The sequence below is a fragment of the Elaeis guineensis genome, chromosome 4 (assembly GCF_000442705.2).
Source record: "Elaeis guineensis isolate ETL-2024a chromosome 4, EG11, whole genome shotgun sequence".
In the NCBI taxonomy this organism is placed as follows: Eukaryota; Viridiplantae; Streptophyta; class Magnoliopsida; order Arecales; family Arecaceae; genus Elaeis; species Elaeis guineensis.
In genome coordinates this window covers 3,035,706-3,051,742 of record NC_025996.2, presented here as the reverse complement: position 1 = coordinate 3,051,742, position 16,037 = coordinate 3,035,706, and the positions used below count along the sequence as shown (strand labels likewise).

The 16,037-nt window shown below is 45.9% G+C and overlaps 1 protein-coding gene across 1 annotated transcript; it reads right to left on the bottom strand.

The window, feature by feature from the left end:
* Positions 1–3,747: 3,747 nt before the first annotated feature.
* On the bottom strand, positions 3,748–5,107 carry LOC114912930 (uncharacterized). Its single transcript, XM_029261372.2, has 2 exons — positions 4,311–5,107; positions 3,748–4,156 (listed from the first exon to the last, which is right to left on the bottom strand). The coding sequence occupies exons 1-2, from the start codon at positions 4,881–4,883 to the stop codon at positions 3,887–3,889; spliced, it is 843 nt and encodes a 280-aa protein (XP_029117205.2). The 5' UTR covers positions 4,884–5,107; the 3' UTR covers positions 3,748–3,886.
* Positions 5,108–16,037: the final 10,930 nt, after the last annotated feature.

Sequence of the window (16,037 nt, the reverse complement as noted above, 5' to 3'; positions counted from 1 at the left end):
AGTTTAAATTTCTATATTTTTTTAATTCTATAATTTTTAATTTTCGTAAGTTAAATTTCAGTAAGTAGAATTAGATTTTTTTTATTTTATTTTTCTTCGAACTTCAAATCAACTATGTCTAGCTAAGCAATCCTTCTGGGTTTGCGATGAAATTAGATGATGAATAGAAGCTTTCTCCTTTGAATCTTTCTTTTCAAGCTTTTAATTTTTAGAGTCCTTCTCTTTCGTCTTTCTTGTCAAGAGACTTGACAGACTATCATTAGATCAGAATCCCTTCATAGGCCATGCTTGATTCGATGCAAGAAGGGATGATTGATAGAAAGCTCACAAATTTTTGAACCATTTCTTCTCCTTCTTTGTAGAAACTTTGATGGGTTATAATTGAGTTTGAACCTCTTCATAGCCCATACTTGAGTAACACAAGAAAAATAGAGAAAGAAAAAGCCTCTTAACTAGGATGAAAGTGAAATGTTTGATGGATCATAATGGAGTTAAATCTCTTCATGATCCATACTTGTTCATGTTTTACACCTTAATCAAAGGACATTATAAGAAAAATCATAGAAAGACTCTCTAATTCATTGGTCTAGTAAATTCAAAAGTTCTAAATCTTTTAGATAATTTATCTTTATATTTAATTAATTTATTATTTTGATAGTTAATAATCTAACAAGCAATCTATTCTTTCTTTCTTAAAGCTCGTCTGAGCAAGTATTTGCATACAATTTAAAACCTAATTCTTCATGGGATCGATCCATACTTGTCGAACATGCTCCATTACACACCATGCGCTTGCAATAAATTTAAGACACGTCAATTAAAAATATTTTAGATTAAGATTTTAGAATTTTAAGTCTCACTGGCATGATCTCATTATAGCCCTAAAATCATTGTCCTAATCTATGACGTACACATAATCTTGATAAAAATATAAAATATAATATATGATAAAATATAAAATTTTTATTTATTGATAAAATATCATATATATGAGTGAGAAGATCTAAAAAAAAAAATTTATCGCAATACAAATTACTATTAAGTTATAGGGTATAATGCTTTCAGTTGTCATCTTATTCTTAAAGTAGTACTGTTGTAACCAATAATTTTTTTTTTTTGGAGGCTTTGGGCAAAGAAGTTGCCGTATGTGGCACTAAATTTACTAAATTTCCTAGGTGGATTTTGTTGGAAGTGCCACCGCCGCTGCCCTTGGAGGAAACGTGCCGTCGAAACTGGCGCAAGTCGTTAATTTGTACCATCCAGCAGGTGAGGTTTTTAACCCTTGTATATACACACACGCGCGCGCACATAACTGGGTTAACATGACCAGGACCTTGTCCTCTTTTCTTGCGTCTCATTTATGGATCCAAACCCAAACTTGTTGGCTAAGCAGTTCAGGTTCAGTTCGGTTGGGTTTATGGAAGATACTTAAGATTCATTAGGCCTTTCGAACTAGGCTAGGTTGATCATGATTCATATCCAAACGGATTTGAACTGGATCTCATCTAGGTTTAACTGTAATGCAAGTTTAAACAAAACAAAAAAATAAAAGTTCGCTACTTCTTTTATATTTAGAAGTAAAAATGGCAATAGGTGGATGATACATAAAGAGAATTAGAAAAGAATATATTTGAAACCTTTTCTTTTGCCAAAGAATATCCTTACAAAATGCATGATAAACGATCCCCCACCATTAGCAACATATTGCAACCATATCCTTACAAAATTTTATTTTTTACCTATGTTTTTGCTTGTTTTGAGGGCAACTCCCTGCGCTCTCGTTTATTTTCCTTCTAAGAGGTTGTATTCATTATCTTTGTGCCTCAGCCCATTTCCTCTCAACAAAAAAATATATTCAAATTTTCTTATATATATATATATATCATGTACACAAGCCTCATTACATGTTTACAAATTCGTAATTCCCACATCGTTCCGCATAAGACCCCAGCTGGCACTTGCAAATGTTTTGGAGTGATTTAGATGGATAACGAATTGGAGGTGGTTCTAGTGATTTTATTTGTTAATGTGGGCATCATTTTGTGAAGCATCCTATGGGCGCACTATTGTGCATTGATTTATATATGACTCTCCAAACTAGTTTTGGTATATACATTTTTGAGGAAAATAGAGAACCGTTCTCATATAGAAAATAGCTGAGACATGCTGCTTGTAATAGCTGAATGCCAACAAAGAAAATAATATGACGGTTGAAGAGACTGAGCTTAATTGCACCATTTTTGGATGATTTTTATCAATTCCTTTCTTTCTTGAGCGGAGAATATCCAATACTTGGAGAGATGCCAACCGTGTGGTGGATTTCTTTGCAAGCTACTTGCCCTTGAAGAATCCATTTTGAAAAAAAACCCAATGCATGGGGATGACCTGCCCCAGAAAATCCATTGAAAATTTGATTAAACCCCTTGAAAATCAAATTGGATTATTGGACCACCAACCATAAACATGATGGTTCCTACAAGGCTTACATAGTCTAACCGATCATTATACCTATCAACTATATCTTGTATTGTATTAGCTTCAATCAAGCTCAATTCCATTTTTGTTTACCTAGCTAAACTTGAGCAACCCAGTGCTCAAGCTCCCTTTGCGCCCTACTCTTAATCTCACGGAAACCTTTTGCTTGATATTTTTAATCAGCTAGATTGAAAAATAAAGGCACATACATGAAGAGTGTCTTCATAAATCTATACATCTTTTTAGTTATTTTAGCATATCTTCTAGAAAAAAGTACCGAGAATTGCATGTACTCATGGAAGCATATTGAACCTAATGTATGCACATGTGCTAGTATTTGTTCTTGCATATGTTGGTAGAGCTGGTGTACACCGAGTTAATATGACAGCACATGGGTTAAAACTAGTGCATACAGAGTTAGTGTCATGCAATCACAGAATAATGCAGCAAAAGGACTGATTCGAGGAATATATTCTAATAATCTAAAAGAGATGAAATTTTGCAGTTTTATAATTAAAATGATAGGATGATAATGTAGAAAATATTTTTTTTTTTCAATTACCAAAGGACTTAATCTTCAATCATATTGTGCGCATGCCACACACTTTACCATCATTCTCCATATTGTTTTTCTTCTTATTCTTCTTTTTTTTTTTTTTTTTATGGAACATATTTTTCGAAGAACAAGAAGCACAAGGATTTTTTTTTTTTTTTGGGGGGGGGGGGGTGTGGGGGAGGTACCTCCCCAATTTATTATTCCAATTAAACTTCAAAATAAGAAATAAAACGACAACGATATAATCAGCGAAAACTAGAACTACAAAGACAACCACAAAGATGACTATTCTTTTGACAATTGTGCCAGCTCCCATCCGTCTAATATTTACTCCATCTGCCAGCAAGCTTCTTTTTTTCAAACATCCCACTTTCCTTAGCAAATAGATGCTGAATCGAATGAGTACCCAATCGATCGCGATTACAAAGATCCCAGACCAACCTTGAATGAATAAGCTGATAGGATCGAAGGAAGAAATCGGAAATATTTTATGGAGGCCATTCGTGAATGCAATTGCTGTACAGAAGATAGCAATCCACATAACCCACTTCAAGAACTTCGTCAGCATCCTCTTGTTCCTTGGGACCACACAAATCAATAACAGAATGATGCTTAGTGATGCAAATAATCCCACCATGTCAAATATCAAGAAGAAAGATAGTTCAGGACCTAGAACTGCCTGCCCAGGAGCTAGGGCATTTGGCCCGCCATCTTGCACGAATCCTCCAGGAGGGTTCAATCCTGCTTGAAAAGTAACAGTTGCTATAAGTGTTGCCACTATCATCAATGTGCTTCTGGTGTCTCCATGCTCTTGTTCTACTCGCAGATCCCGACGTGATGCTTTGCCCCTGTGTGCTAGATAGAAGAATTGTAGAAGCCGGCCTTTCCAATTTGACCTCGTTGGTGATGTGCTACAGGATTGATGGCTCTCTGAATGGGATGACTCTGTGCTTCTGGTGGAGATTCCTCTTCTGCTTTCTTCCCACCCGCAGCTCGAATCATCTCTCCCAGAATCAAGTCTCCGTGCTCGCTAGGCAACTCCAATAACACGTCAAGTGGAGTGAAGCCCTTCAGGTTGAAAGAGTTCACTTGGATCACTGGCTTGCTTAGTAAGAACTTCAAAATCTGTTGATTGCTCAACCAAAAAAATTTCTCGTGATAAAGAATCTTTGTAAGAGCTTTCTTAAATGCTGGGTGGCTTTTTTTCTTGGCCACCCATTTCATCAAAAAAAAAAAAAAAATCCTTGTAAGAGTGGCAAACACACATCTCGGTTCATACCTGGAATTGTCTCTTAGCAACGGTGAGGTGCAGAATGGTGTTTCCTTTCTCATCCTTGGAGTTAAGTAGCTCCTCATCACCACCCAGCTTCTCAACCAAGAACTCAACCGCCTCAAAATGGTTTGATCTCACAGCCAAATGAACAACTGTCTCTCCTTGGCATGTCGCTGCTTTTGCTGTCTCTGGGCAGGCATCGATCAATTCCTTCACAACGCCAATCTTCCCTTTGATCACCGCGGTGTGGATTGGCATGAACCCATCTTTGTCCCGGATTAGGCAGAGATCTGTGCCCACCGTCAGCAGTTCTTTCACTACCGAGAGGTGGCCGTTGGCTGAAGCCAAGTGCAAGGGGGAGAAACCTTGCTCGTTCAGGTCCTGAGCAAGTTTTGGCCTTCGACTGAGGATTGCACTAGCAAAATCAGCATGGCCAAGCAAGGCGGCGATATGGAGGGGATTGTTTGATGTATGATGGGTAGTGCTCAATCTGTCCAGAAGAAGGCTGTCCACTCGAAGAAGCTGGAGGAATGCACCCACGTCTCCAGCTAGAGATGCTGCTTCGAGTCTAGCTTCCATCCTTTCTATAGCTGCAATAGTTTTCCTAGAAAACCTGATAGATCATCATGTCTATTTATAACCATGGAAACTTTAAATTTTTAGAAAAGAAATGATTGACCGAGGATGGAACTGCAAATGTCGTGAATCTTCCTTCCAATTTCCATGGAAGTATTGTTTGGATCAGGTCCAACACTGAACCGATGGATTAGTCCAGCCACCAAACAACATGCACAGAGGGACAAAAAAAAGGGATATATATATATATATATATATATATATATATATATATATATATATATATATATAATGGAATCCAACTCGAGCACAACCTTTTGTGACCCCGGAATTGGTCTGCATATAAAATAAGCTATCCATGTCTCATTTTATAATTCTTTTGCTTGGTTAGGCATGTTACACATAATTACAATGCTAATGAAATTATTCCATGTCTTGCTTTCATCCCTTCTAAAGCTGCCATCATTTCTCTGGAAACCCGATATATTATCATGTATATTTGTATCCATAGAAACTTTTAAATAAAATTTTTAGAAAAAAATGGCTGATTGAGGATGGGACTGCGAATGTCATGAATCTTACTTCCAATTTTCTTGGGAGTAATTATTGGTTGGGCCAGATCCATCGCTGAGCTGTTGAATCAGTCCATCTAGGAAGCAAACATGGATAGAGACAAGGCAAAAAGAAAAAAAAAAAAAGCGCGATAAATTCACCTTCATGCATCTTGCTTAGTGGTTGGACACCAGCCGGACCTGGTCCAACTAAAATTTAGTCTTTCCTTGATGGACGCTTCATTTGCATCTATCTAGATCACTCTCATGATAATGGCAGCCTGAAAGAAAATTGGCAATATTTGTAGAAGTTCTTGGCTTGGCTGGCCTAGTCAGCCTACCCCGTACGTGACTCAAAACTGGTCCATCAACTCCATATTGACTCACCAAGTTGGCCATTTGAAACTTTGAAAACCTGGACCCACTGTGAGGGCAAAGAACTATGCTTACAAAATGCATGATAAACAAGACGCGCATCCAAGTGAGGGCGATAACAAGAGCTAATAATGAAAGTTATACCCATTTTGCTGGAGTAGTTAGGAATGGTCTTCTAGGTATCATTTGTAAAGAGGACACCAAAACCAGATGCCCCATATGATGAATCGCAGCACCTTCCTCTTCTGCTACTGATAATGCTTGAGTATGCAAATAATCCTGTCATATCAAATACGTACAAAAACTGGTAGGTCAGAACCTAGAAATGCTGCCCAGGGATAATAATTAAGCCATTATTTTCAGCTACCAAGGCTTATGTGGTATCAAAAACACGGATGAGGATAATCCACTTTCATATGTATCTTTGTTTAAAAAGATAACCCACTTTCACATCATTCTGAAGTGCTGAAATAGCAAAATTAATCATCAAGTTGTTCATGATCGTAAGCGGATTTGCGTATTGGCCTTCAATGTTTTTATTTTTTCGAGAAGAATTAATAATGGTTTCAGGTTTTGATGGAATATTTCATACTTGGCTTGAATCCAAGGAAATAAACCAAGTTCTTCGTTAGAAGTGGTTATGGAGATAATTCACTTCGTCAGGGAGGGTTTGGAGCCAGTTAATCCGAAAACAAATTATAGCAGCAAGAGGCAACTTCGCAAATCTTTCGCTGCACGTTTGCTTGATTTCAGTTGACGAGCTTTGCTTCTTCGGTGACAATCTTCTACCTTTCCAGCTACACATCGTGGAGGGTCCGACATGTCTCTAGAGAGCGTAAGAAGGGATGGGTTGGGAAGATTTTTTTGGAACCAAGTCAAGTATCCTGATGAAGTCCTTCGCAGTGTGGTGTTTTACCCGAGCAACTTCTCTTTCCATGTTTCATAAGCTAAAGTTTCTTCAGGCAAAATTGTAATTTTGTTTGTAGTGTTTGGCTGACCCTGATTTCGACCGCCATTTCTTTAGGTGTTGCTTTTATTTATTTATTTATTTATTTTTTAATTATGTTTTTGCTCGTTTTGAGGGCACCCCGCTGTGCCTCCGTATTGCATGCACCAGGTGCATGCAATAATTTCTCCCTCCGTGTGCTCTCGTTTATTTTCCTTCTGAGAGGTTGTATTCATTATCTTTGTGCCTCAGCCCATTTCCTCTCAACAAAAAAATATATTCAAAATATATATAAAAAATATATATATATATATATATATATAAAGATGAGTCCAATCGATGAGGACTACGATGGCGTGTGCTTGGAAATACGAACGGAGTCGTTGCACTGATATGACCAAGGCAAATATCATCTTCTCCACCTTTGAGTACGAGTTTCGGCTTCGTGGAGCACTTTACTGGTATAATATATGGGCTGGTAAGTTGACTCTCGTTCTCCCGGACGAGCACCGAACTAACCGCCTCTGGGGCGGTAGCCAAGTAAAGGTACAATATTTCTCCGACCTCTGGCTTTACAAGCAGGGGTGGAGAAGTCAGGTACTTCTTCAAATCTTCGAAGGCTTGCGGCACTCATTCGGCCAAGAGAAGTCCTTTGTCTGCCTCAGGATTTTAAAAAACGAGAGGCATCTCTCGGCCGACCGAGAAATGAATCAGCTGAGTGCGATGATCCTTCCATTGAGCTATTGCACTTCTTTTTGGTGTTCGGATGTCGCATGTCGATGATCGCTTTATCTTCTCGGGGTTAGCCTCAATTCTGCGCTGAGAAACGAGGAATCCGAGGAACTTCTCGAAATTACCCCGAAGGCGCACTTAGTCGGATTTAGCTTCATCCGATGTCGCCGAAGAGTGCGAAAGATTTCTTCCAAGTCTTGGACAGATCTGAAGCCTGTGCGCTCTTCACCAGCATGTCGTCCATATACACCTCTATGTTGCATCCGATTTGAGCTTTGAAGACCTTATTGACGAGGCGCTGGTACGTGGCTCCGGCATTTTTCAGACCGAAGGGCATCACTCTGTAACAGTAAAGGCCCTTGGCGGTCACGAAGGCCGTATGCTCTTCATCCTCGGGTGCCATCCGAATCTGGTTATATCCGGCAAAAGTATCCATGAAGCTGAGCAGTCGATGACCGGACATCGCATCTACCAGTTGGTCGATCTTCGGCAGTGGAAAGCTGTCATTCGGGCAGGCTCGATTCAGGTCGGTGTAGTCGATACAGATCCTCCACTTTCTGTTGGCTTTCTTCACCATGATGACATTGGCGAGCCAGTCAGGATATGTGGTTTCTCTGATAAAGCTCGCCTCGAGCAGCTTGTCTACTTCCTCGTCGATGGCCTTCTGTTTTTTGGGGGCAAAAGATCATTTTTTCTGTCTCACCGGCTTCATGCCAGGGGCGATGTTGAGTTGGTGAGTCATTATTTTTAGAGGTGTGCCGGACATATCCGCTGCCGACCAAGCGAATATGTCGTGTTGGCTTTCAACAGCTCTATCAACTGTTGTCGCTCCGGATCGGACAACTGCGACCCGATCCAGACAACCTATTCAGGATTCTTTGTCATCGGGATGGAAATCAGTTGTTCAGCCGGTTCACCCCGTTCCTCCTCTTTCCGTTGGTCCAGCTTGTCGACCAACAGGGAGTCCTTCGATTTATTATTTTGAGTAGAGATTTGGAAGCATCACCGAGTGAGCTGTTGATCCCCGTGCATTTTTCCAGCTCCGTTTTTAGTTGAAAACTAGACCAACAAGTGGTATGTCTAGACTATCACTCTGAGGACGTTTAGTCCGGGTCTTCCAAGTATGGCGTTGTAGGCCGAAGGTACATGGACGACCGTGAAGGTCATGTAGATGGTGCTTTGTCGTGGTTCGGCCCCAGCTATCACGGAAAGAGTAATTTCTTCTTCCACTGCGATGGCCTCCCCGGCGAAACCCACTAGGGGCGTAGAGACTCTCCTGAGTCGGTCGGTCGACAGTCGCATTCGAAAGAAGGTCGAGTAAAACAAAACGTTAGTCGAGCTTCCATTATCAACAAGAATCCTTTTTACATCATAGTTCGCTATTGTCGCCGAGACAACAACAGCGTCATCATGGGAGTTTGGATTCTTCGAGCATCTTCATCTGTAAAGATGATTACATCATCTTGGTGCGGCCTCTTCGTCGACTCCCCTTCAGCAGTCGTTCCTCGATACAGTCGTCTGGAAATCATGTTGATGACTCCAGCAGTAGGCTGATTATTCGCTGCCTCTTCGGTCGGTTGGGGTTGTCGGTCGGGAAGGGACCGAGCCGCGGGTCCCTTCGATACTTTTCGAGATACCCTCGTCGTATGAGAGCTTCTATTTATTTTTGAGTTGGATGCATTGCTCGGTGTTGTGGCCGTGGCCCCGATGGAATCGGCAGTATTTTCTTTGGTCAAGACCCTTTGCCTTCAGAGGCGAAGGCCATCGCAGGTATTCCGCTCCTTCAATCTCCATCAGGATCTGCGCACGAGGAGCAGAGAGAGGGGTGTAGGAGTCATACCTGTGATGCGTCGGTCTCAGACTCCGTCGTCGAGGCGATCTCGGACTTCGTCGTCGGGGCGAGACTCATCTATCGGTCGGGGCCTGCTGGGTTCAACAGGAGCCCGACTTTTCTTCCGCTTCTCCTTCTGGTCCGTGCCTTGGTCAGGCCCGTCGGAAGCTTCTTCGTCCACGTGCATGTATTTGTACGTGCACTCCAGCTATTCGACATACGTCCGGAGGAGGGTCTTGTCCAAGGAATATGTGAACCGGGACCCCTTAGCCCTCTCTTCATGACCGAGATAGCCATGTCTTCGTTGAGGTCCCGGACCTCAAGTGTGGCCGTATTGAATCGGACCACAAAGTATCGGAGCGTCTCCAAGGAATTGGACACTAGCCGGACCTGGTCCAACTAAAATTTAGTCTTTCCTTGATGGATGCTTCATTTGCATCTATCTAGATCACTCTCATGATGATGGCAGCCTGAAAGAAAATTAGCAATAATTGTGGAAGTTCTTGGCTTGCCTTGTTCGTTACGCAAACTGGCCGTCAACTCCGTGTTTAGTCACCAAGTTTGCCATTTGAAACTTTGAAAACCTTGGACCCAATGTGAGAGCAAAGAACTATGCTTCATTCGCAGCTAGCTAGATCACTCTCATGATAATGGCAGCCTGAAAGAAAATTGGCAATATTTGTGGAAGTTCTTGGCTTGGCTGGCCTAGTCAGCCTACCCCGTACGATACTCAAAACTGGTCCATCAACTCCATATCTACTCACCAAGTTGGCCATTTGAAACTTTGAAAACCTGGACCCACTGTGAGGGCAAAGAACTATGCTTACAAAATGCATGATAAACAAGACGCGCATCCAAGTGAGGGCGATAACAAGAGCTAATAATGAAAGTTATACCCATTTTGCTGGAGTAGTTAGGAATGGTCTTCTAGGTATCATTTGTAAAGAGGACACCAAAACCAGATGCCCCATATGATGAATCGCAGCACCTTCCTCTTCTGCTACTGATAATGCTTGAGTATGCAAATAATCCTGTCATATCAAATACGTACAAAAACTGGAAGGTCAGAACCTAGAAATGCTGCCCAGGGATAATAATTAAGCCATTATTTTCAGCTACCAAGGCTTATGTGGTATCAAAAACACGGATGAGGATAATCCACTTTCATATGTATCTTTGTTTAAAAAGATAACCCACTTTCACATTGTTGGTATATACCGACTGACCCCCATATGCCGACTTATCCTCGGACGACTCTGATCGACGACTGACGGACAACTCCGACGGACGACCCCGACGGACGACTCCGACCGACGACCGACGGACGACCCCGACGGACGGCTCCGACCGACGACTGACGGACGACTCCTACGGACGACCCCGACGGACGACTCCGACGAACGACTCCGACGGACGACCCCGACGGACGACTCCGATCAACGACCGACGGACGACTCCGACCGACGACCGACGGACGACTCCGACCGACGACCGACGGATGACTCCGACGGACAACCCCGACGGACGACTCCGACCGACGACTGACGGACGACTCCGACGAACGACCCCGACGGACGACTCCAACCGACGACCGAAGGACGACTCCGACCGACGCCCGACTCTACTAACGCACCGACCGATGACTGCCAATAGTAGCTGCCGACATTATCCGACTGAAGGAGTGTCGGCCGGGCAGACCCATTCTGTTCCCAACCAGCCGAGCGGTGGAGCTCAAATTATCAACTCACTATCGGGGGCGGCAGCCAACGTCCGACCTCAGCGAGGCATGAAACCGACCGACGGTATCTCCGGGTCATCACCCGACATCCCGACAGCCGAATACCGACGTATGGTCGGCCAGCCCGCCCAAGGGCCATACGATCGCTATGGGCTGTTGTCTTGTCAAGGACATGCTGTGTAGTCGTCCTGGGGTATTGTCCTGTCGAGGATATGGGTTCGTTCTGACAACCCGCAGTGATTTGACAGTCCACGGTGATTTGACAGCTCCCGGTGATTTGACAACTCTCCAGTTGTCTGTACCATTAATGATGGGGCCACGCCGCGTTCTACTATAAAAAGGGATAAGGCAACAGTCTTGGTAAGCTCTCTCTGACGCTCTCTCCAGCTCCCAAGCTTACCCGAGCCCTCTCGAGCTGGGCCTTTGATTTTCTGCTGTTGCCTAGTCTCTCTCTTACTTGACAGTCGGAGGGTCCCCACCAGAGGCATCTTCGATCTGTGAGGACTCCTCTTGCTGGTGCGCGACGCCGGCGGTCGGGCGGCGACGGGGTATTGGCCGCAATAGATTTGGCGCGCCAGGAAGGGGTCCGCTCGACAGAGGTAAGATAGCAAGCTCCCTAGAGCTTCAGAGACCTCTCGAGATGACGAAAATCAGAGCTCAGTGATCGAGAGCTACCGGATCGGCGAGGCACTCTTCCCGTCGGAAAGAGCCCTCTCCTTCACCCTCCATGGCGGAGCCCAGCTCTCCGCACCCGTCGGTGACCACGGAGGCACAGATCGCGGCGATCGTGCGGCAAATGACCGTTCTGATGGATGCGATCAAAAATCTCCAGCAACAACTGACTCAGTTGCCACGACCGCCGGCAGAACAACCGACGGTGCATCCCATGCCATCCAGAAGCAGCCGCCGACGCCCGCGTCCACTTCCATCTCCTCCTCAAGAGCAGCCATCTCACCACTCCCACCGAGAAGGGGGAGGCGGCCACGGCGTGACATCCGTCGGTCTCGACATCCCTCCCCTTCCCAACTGGAGCGAGCGAGGAGGGAGAAGCGGTTGCGGACGCCATCCGCCTCACTCTCAAATTCATCAGGAGGATCGACTCCTAGAGTTTCTCAACACCGACGGTTAAACGACTATGAGCGCAAGTTTGAAGAAATCGACCGTCGGCTTGCCCAGCTTCAGACGGATGGATAGAAGTCATCGAACGACGTCGACTTTCAGACCACCCAACCTCTCTCCCGATTCATCCTCGACGAACCGATCCCTAGTCGGTTCAAGATGCCTCACGTAGAGCCTTGCGACGGCTCCACCGACCCAATTGACCATCTGGAGAGCTACAAGGCTCTCCGCTCCTCGTGCGCAGATCTTGATAGAGATCAAAGGAGCAGAGTATCTACGATGGCCTCGGTCTCTGAAGGCAAAGGGCCTCGACCAACGTAACCCGATCGCCGAATCTATGATGGCCTCGGCCTCTGAAGGCAAAGGGCCTCGACGGAAGCAGCTCGATAGCCGATCGTCGAATCTACGGCTCGATCGTCGATCGCCGAACCGACGGCCTCGGCCTCTGAAGGCAAAAGGGCCTCGACCAACATGGCTCGATCACCGATCGCCGAATCAATGGCTCGATCATCGATTGTCGAACCGACGGCCTCAGCCTCTGAAGGCAAAAGGGCCTCGACTAATACGGCTCGATCATCGATCGTCGAATCAACAGCTCGATCACCGATCGCCGAACCAACGGCCTCGACCTCTGAAGGCAAAAGGGCCTCGACCAACGCAGCCCGATCGTCGATCACCGAACCAACGGCTCGATCACCGACCAACATGGCTCGATCGCCGATCGTCGAATCCACGGCTCGATCGTCGAATCGATGGCCTATGCCTCTGAAGGCAAAAGACCTCGACCAACACGGCTGGCTAACTTGCCGACTTAGCTTCAACTAAGAGCGGCAAAATGCCAAGACGACCGTAGTTCAACTTGCGACATACCGACTTGGTCACGACCGATCGAAGGATATTCGGCTTGCCACCGTTTATCATACGTCCTGACGAGCACGCCCGACCAAGGGCCAGACAACGGATATTCGACTTGCCATCATTATCCTATCCAAATACGTCGGACGGATACGTCGGATGCTACTCGACTATCAGACTCTACGGGATGATCGTGTCATGCTACGTTCGGAGGTTGGCCGACCTCCGACCCGACGTGCACGCTCGATCTACAGTCGGGATGACCGACATCGGATCGTTCATTGATGCGATCGCCAGAGTCGGGGCAAGACGTGATAGAAAATCACTCCTTTCGCCCGAAGCCGTCGCCCATGTGTTCACGCGAGCCAACACGACATCGGACTCAGGAGTGGGGGGGGGCAACTGTTGGTATATACCGACTGACCCCCATACGCCGATTTACCCTCGAACGACTCCGATCGACGACCGACGGACAACTCCGACGGATGACCCCGACGGACAACTCCGACGGATGACACCGACAGACGATCCCGACGGACGACTCCGACCGACGACCGACGGACGACTCCGACGGACGGCCCCGACGGAAGACTCCGACCGACGACCGACGGACGACTTCGATGGACGACCCCGACGAACGACTCCGACGGATGACCCCGACGGACGACTCCGACCGACGACCGACGGACGACCCCGACGGACGACTCCGACCGACGACCGACGGACGACCCCGACGGACGACTCCGACGAACGACCCCGACGGACGACTCCGACCGACGACCGACGGACGACTCCGACCGACGACTGACGGATGACTCCGACGGACGACTCCGACGGATGACCCCGACGGACGACTCCGACGGACGACCGACGGACGACTCCGACGGACGACCCCGACGGACGACTCCGACCGACGACCGACGGACGACTCCGACCGATGCCCGACTCTACCGACCGCACCGACCGACGACTGCCGATAGTAGCTGCCGACATTATCTGACTGAAGGAGTGTCGGTCGGGCAGATCCATTCTGTTCCCAACCAGCCGAGCGGTGGAGCCCAAATTACCGACTCACTGTCGGGGGCGGCAGCCGACGTCCGACCTCAGCGAGGCATGAAACTGGCCGACGGTGTCTCCGGGTCATCACCCGACATCCCGACAGCTGAATACCGACGTATGGTCGGCCAGCCCGCCCAAGGGTCGTACGACCGCTATGGGCTGTTGTCTTGTCAAGGACATGCTGTGCAGTCATCCTGGGACATTGTCCTGTCAAGGATATGGGTTCGTTCTGACAATCCGCGGCGATTTGACAGTCCACGGCGATTTGACAGCTCCCGGCGATTTAACAACTCTCCAGTTGTCTGTACCATTAATGACGGGACCACGCCGCGTTCTACTATAAAAAGGGATAAGGCAACAGTCTTGGTAAGCTCTCTCTGGCGCTCTCTCCAGCTCCCAAGCTTACCCGAGCCCTCTCGAGCTGGGCTTTGATTTTCTGCTGTTGCCTAGTCTCTCCCTGACTTGACCGTCGGAGGGTCCCTGCCGGAGGCATCTCCGGTCTATGAGGACTCCTCTTGCAGGTGCACGACGCCCGCGGTCGGGTGGCGACGGGGGATTGGCCGCAACACACATCATTCTGAAGTGCTGAAATAGCAAAATTAATCATCATGTTGTTCATGATCGTAAGCGGATTGCGTATTGGCCTTCAATGTTTTTATTTTTTCGAGAAGAATTAATAATGGTTTCAGGTTTTGATGGAATATTTGATACTTGGCTTGAATCCAAGGAAATAAACCAAGTTCTTCGTTAGAAGTGGTTATGGAGATAATTCACTTCGTCAGAGAGGGTTTGGAGCCGGTTAATCCGAAAACAAATTATAGCAGCAAGAGGCAACTTCGTAAATCTTTCGCTGCATGTTTGCTTGATTTCAGTTGACGAGCTTTGCTTCTTTGTGACAATCTGCTACCTTTCCAGCTACACATCGTGGAGGGTCCGACATGTCTCTAGAGAGCGTAGGAAGGGATGGGTTGGGAAGATTTTTTTGGAACCAAGTCAAGTATCCTGATGAAGTCCTTCGCAGTGTGGTGTTTTACCCGAGCAACTTCTCTTTCCATGTTTCATAAGCTAAAGTTTCTTCAGGCAAAATTGTAATTTTGTTTGTAGTGTTGGCTGACCCTGATTTCGACCGCCATTTCTTTAGGTGTTGCTTTTATTTATTTATTTATTTATTTTTTAATTATGTTTTTGCTCGTTTTGAGGGCACCTTGCTGTGCCTCCGTATTGCATGCACCAGGTGCATGCAATAATTTCTCCCTCCGTGTGCTCTCGTTTATTTTCCTTCTGAGAGGTTGTATTCATTATCTTTGTGCCTCAGCCCATTTCCTCTCAACAAAAAAATATATTCAAATATATATATATATATTATATATATATATTATATATAAAGATGAGTCCAATCAAGATCGAAACAGATTAGATGCATGAGCTTGGCCATTCGACCAAGCCAGATCGCATGAGTGAGGAAGGGCGGGATGAATAAAGATTCGATTCGGAAGAGAACGGAGGAAAAGGTGAAAAAAGAGAGGAGCTTACTGAATTTTAAATAGATAGTGAAATCTTTTTAGTAGTTTTAAGCACTCTACATCCTATAACTCTACATTTTTACGTGCTTAAGGTCACGCCGCCGTACACTTTCTTAATGAAATGAAAGATATTCCACTACACCTTATAGAGGTGCTCTAGGAAAGTGAGTTTTATATATATATATTGTTGCGGCCAATCGCCTCGTCGCCCGATCGTCGGGAAGCGTGCACCTGCAAAAGGAAGTCCGCACTGACCGGAGGCGGCTCCGGCGGGGACCCTCCGACGGTCAAGTCAGAGAGGTGACTGGGCAACAGTGAAATATAGACGGAGAGCTCGAGAGAGAGAGAGAGAGAGAGAGGGAGGAGCGAGCCTGCGTTTTGGGAGAGACGGAGCGGATCGACCCCTTGCACTGTTGCCTTCCCGATTT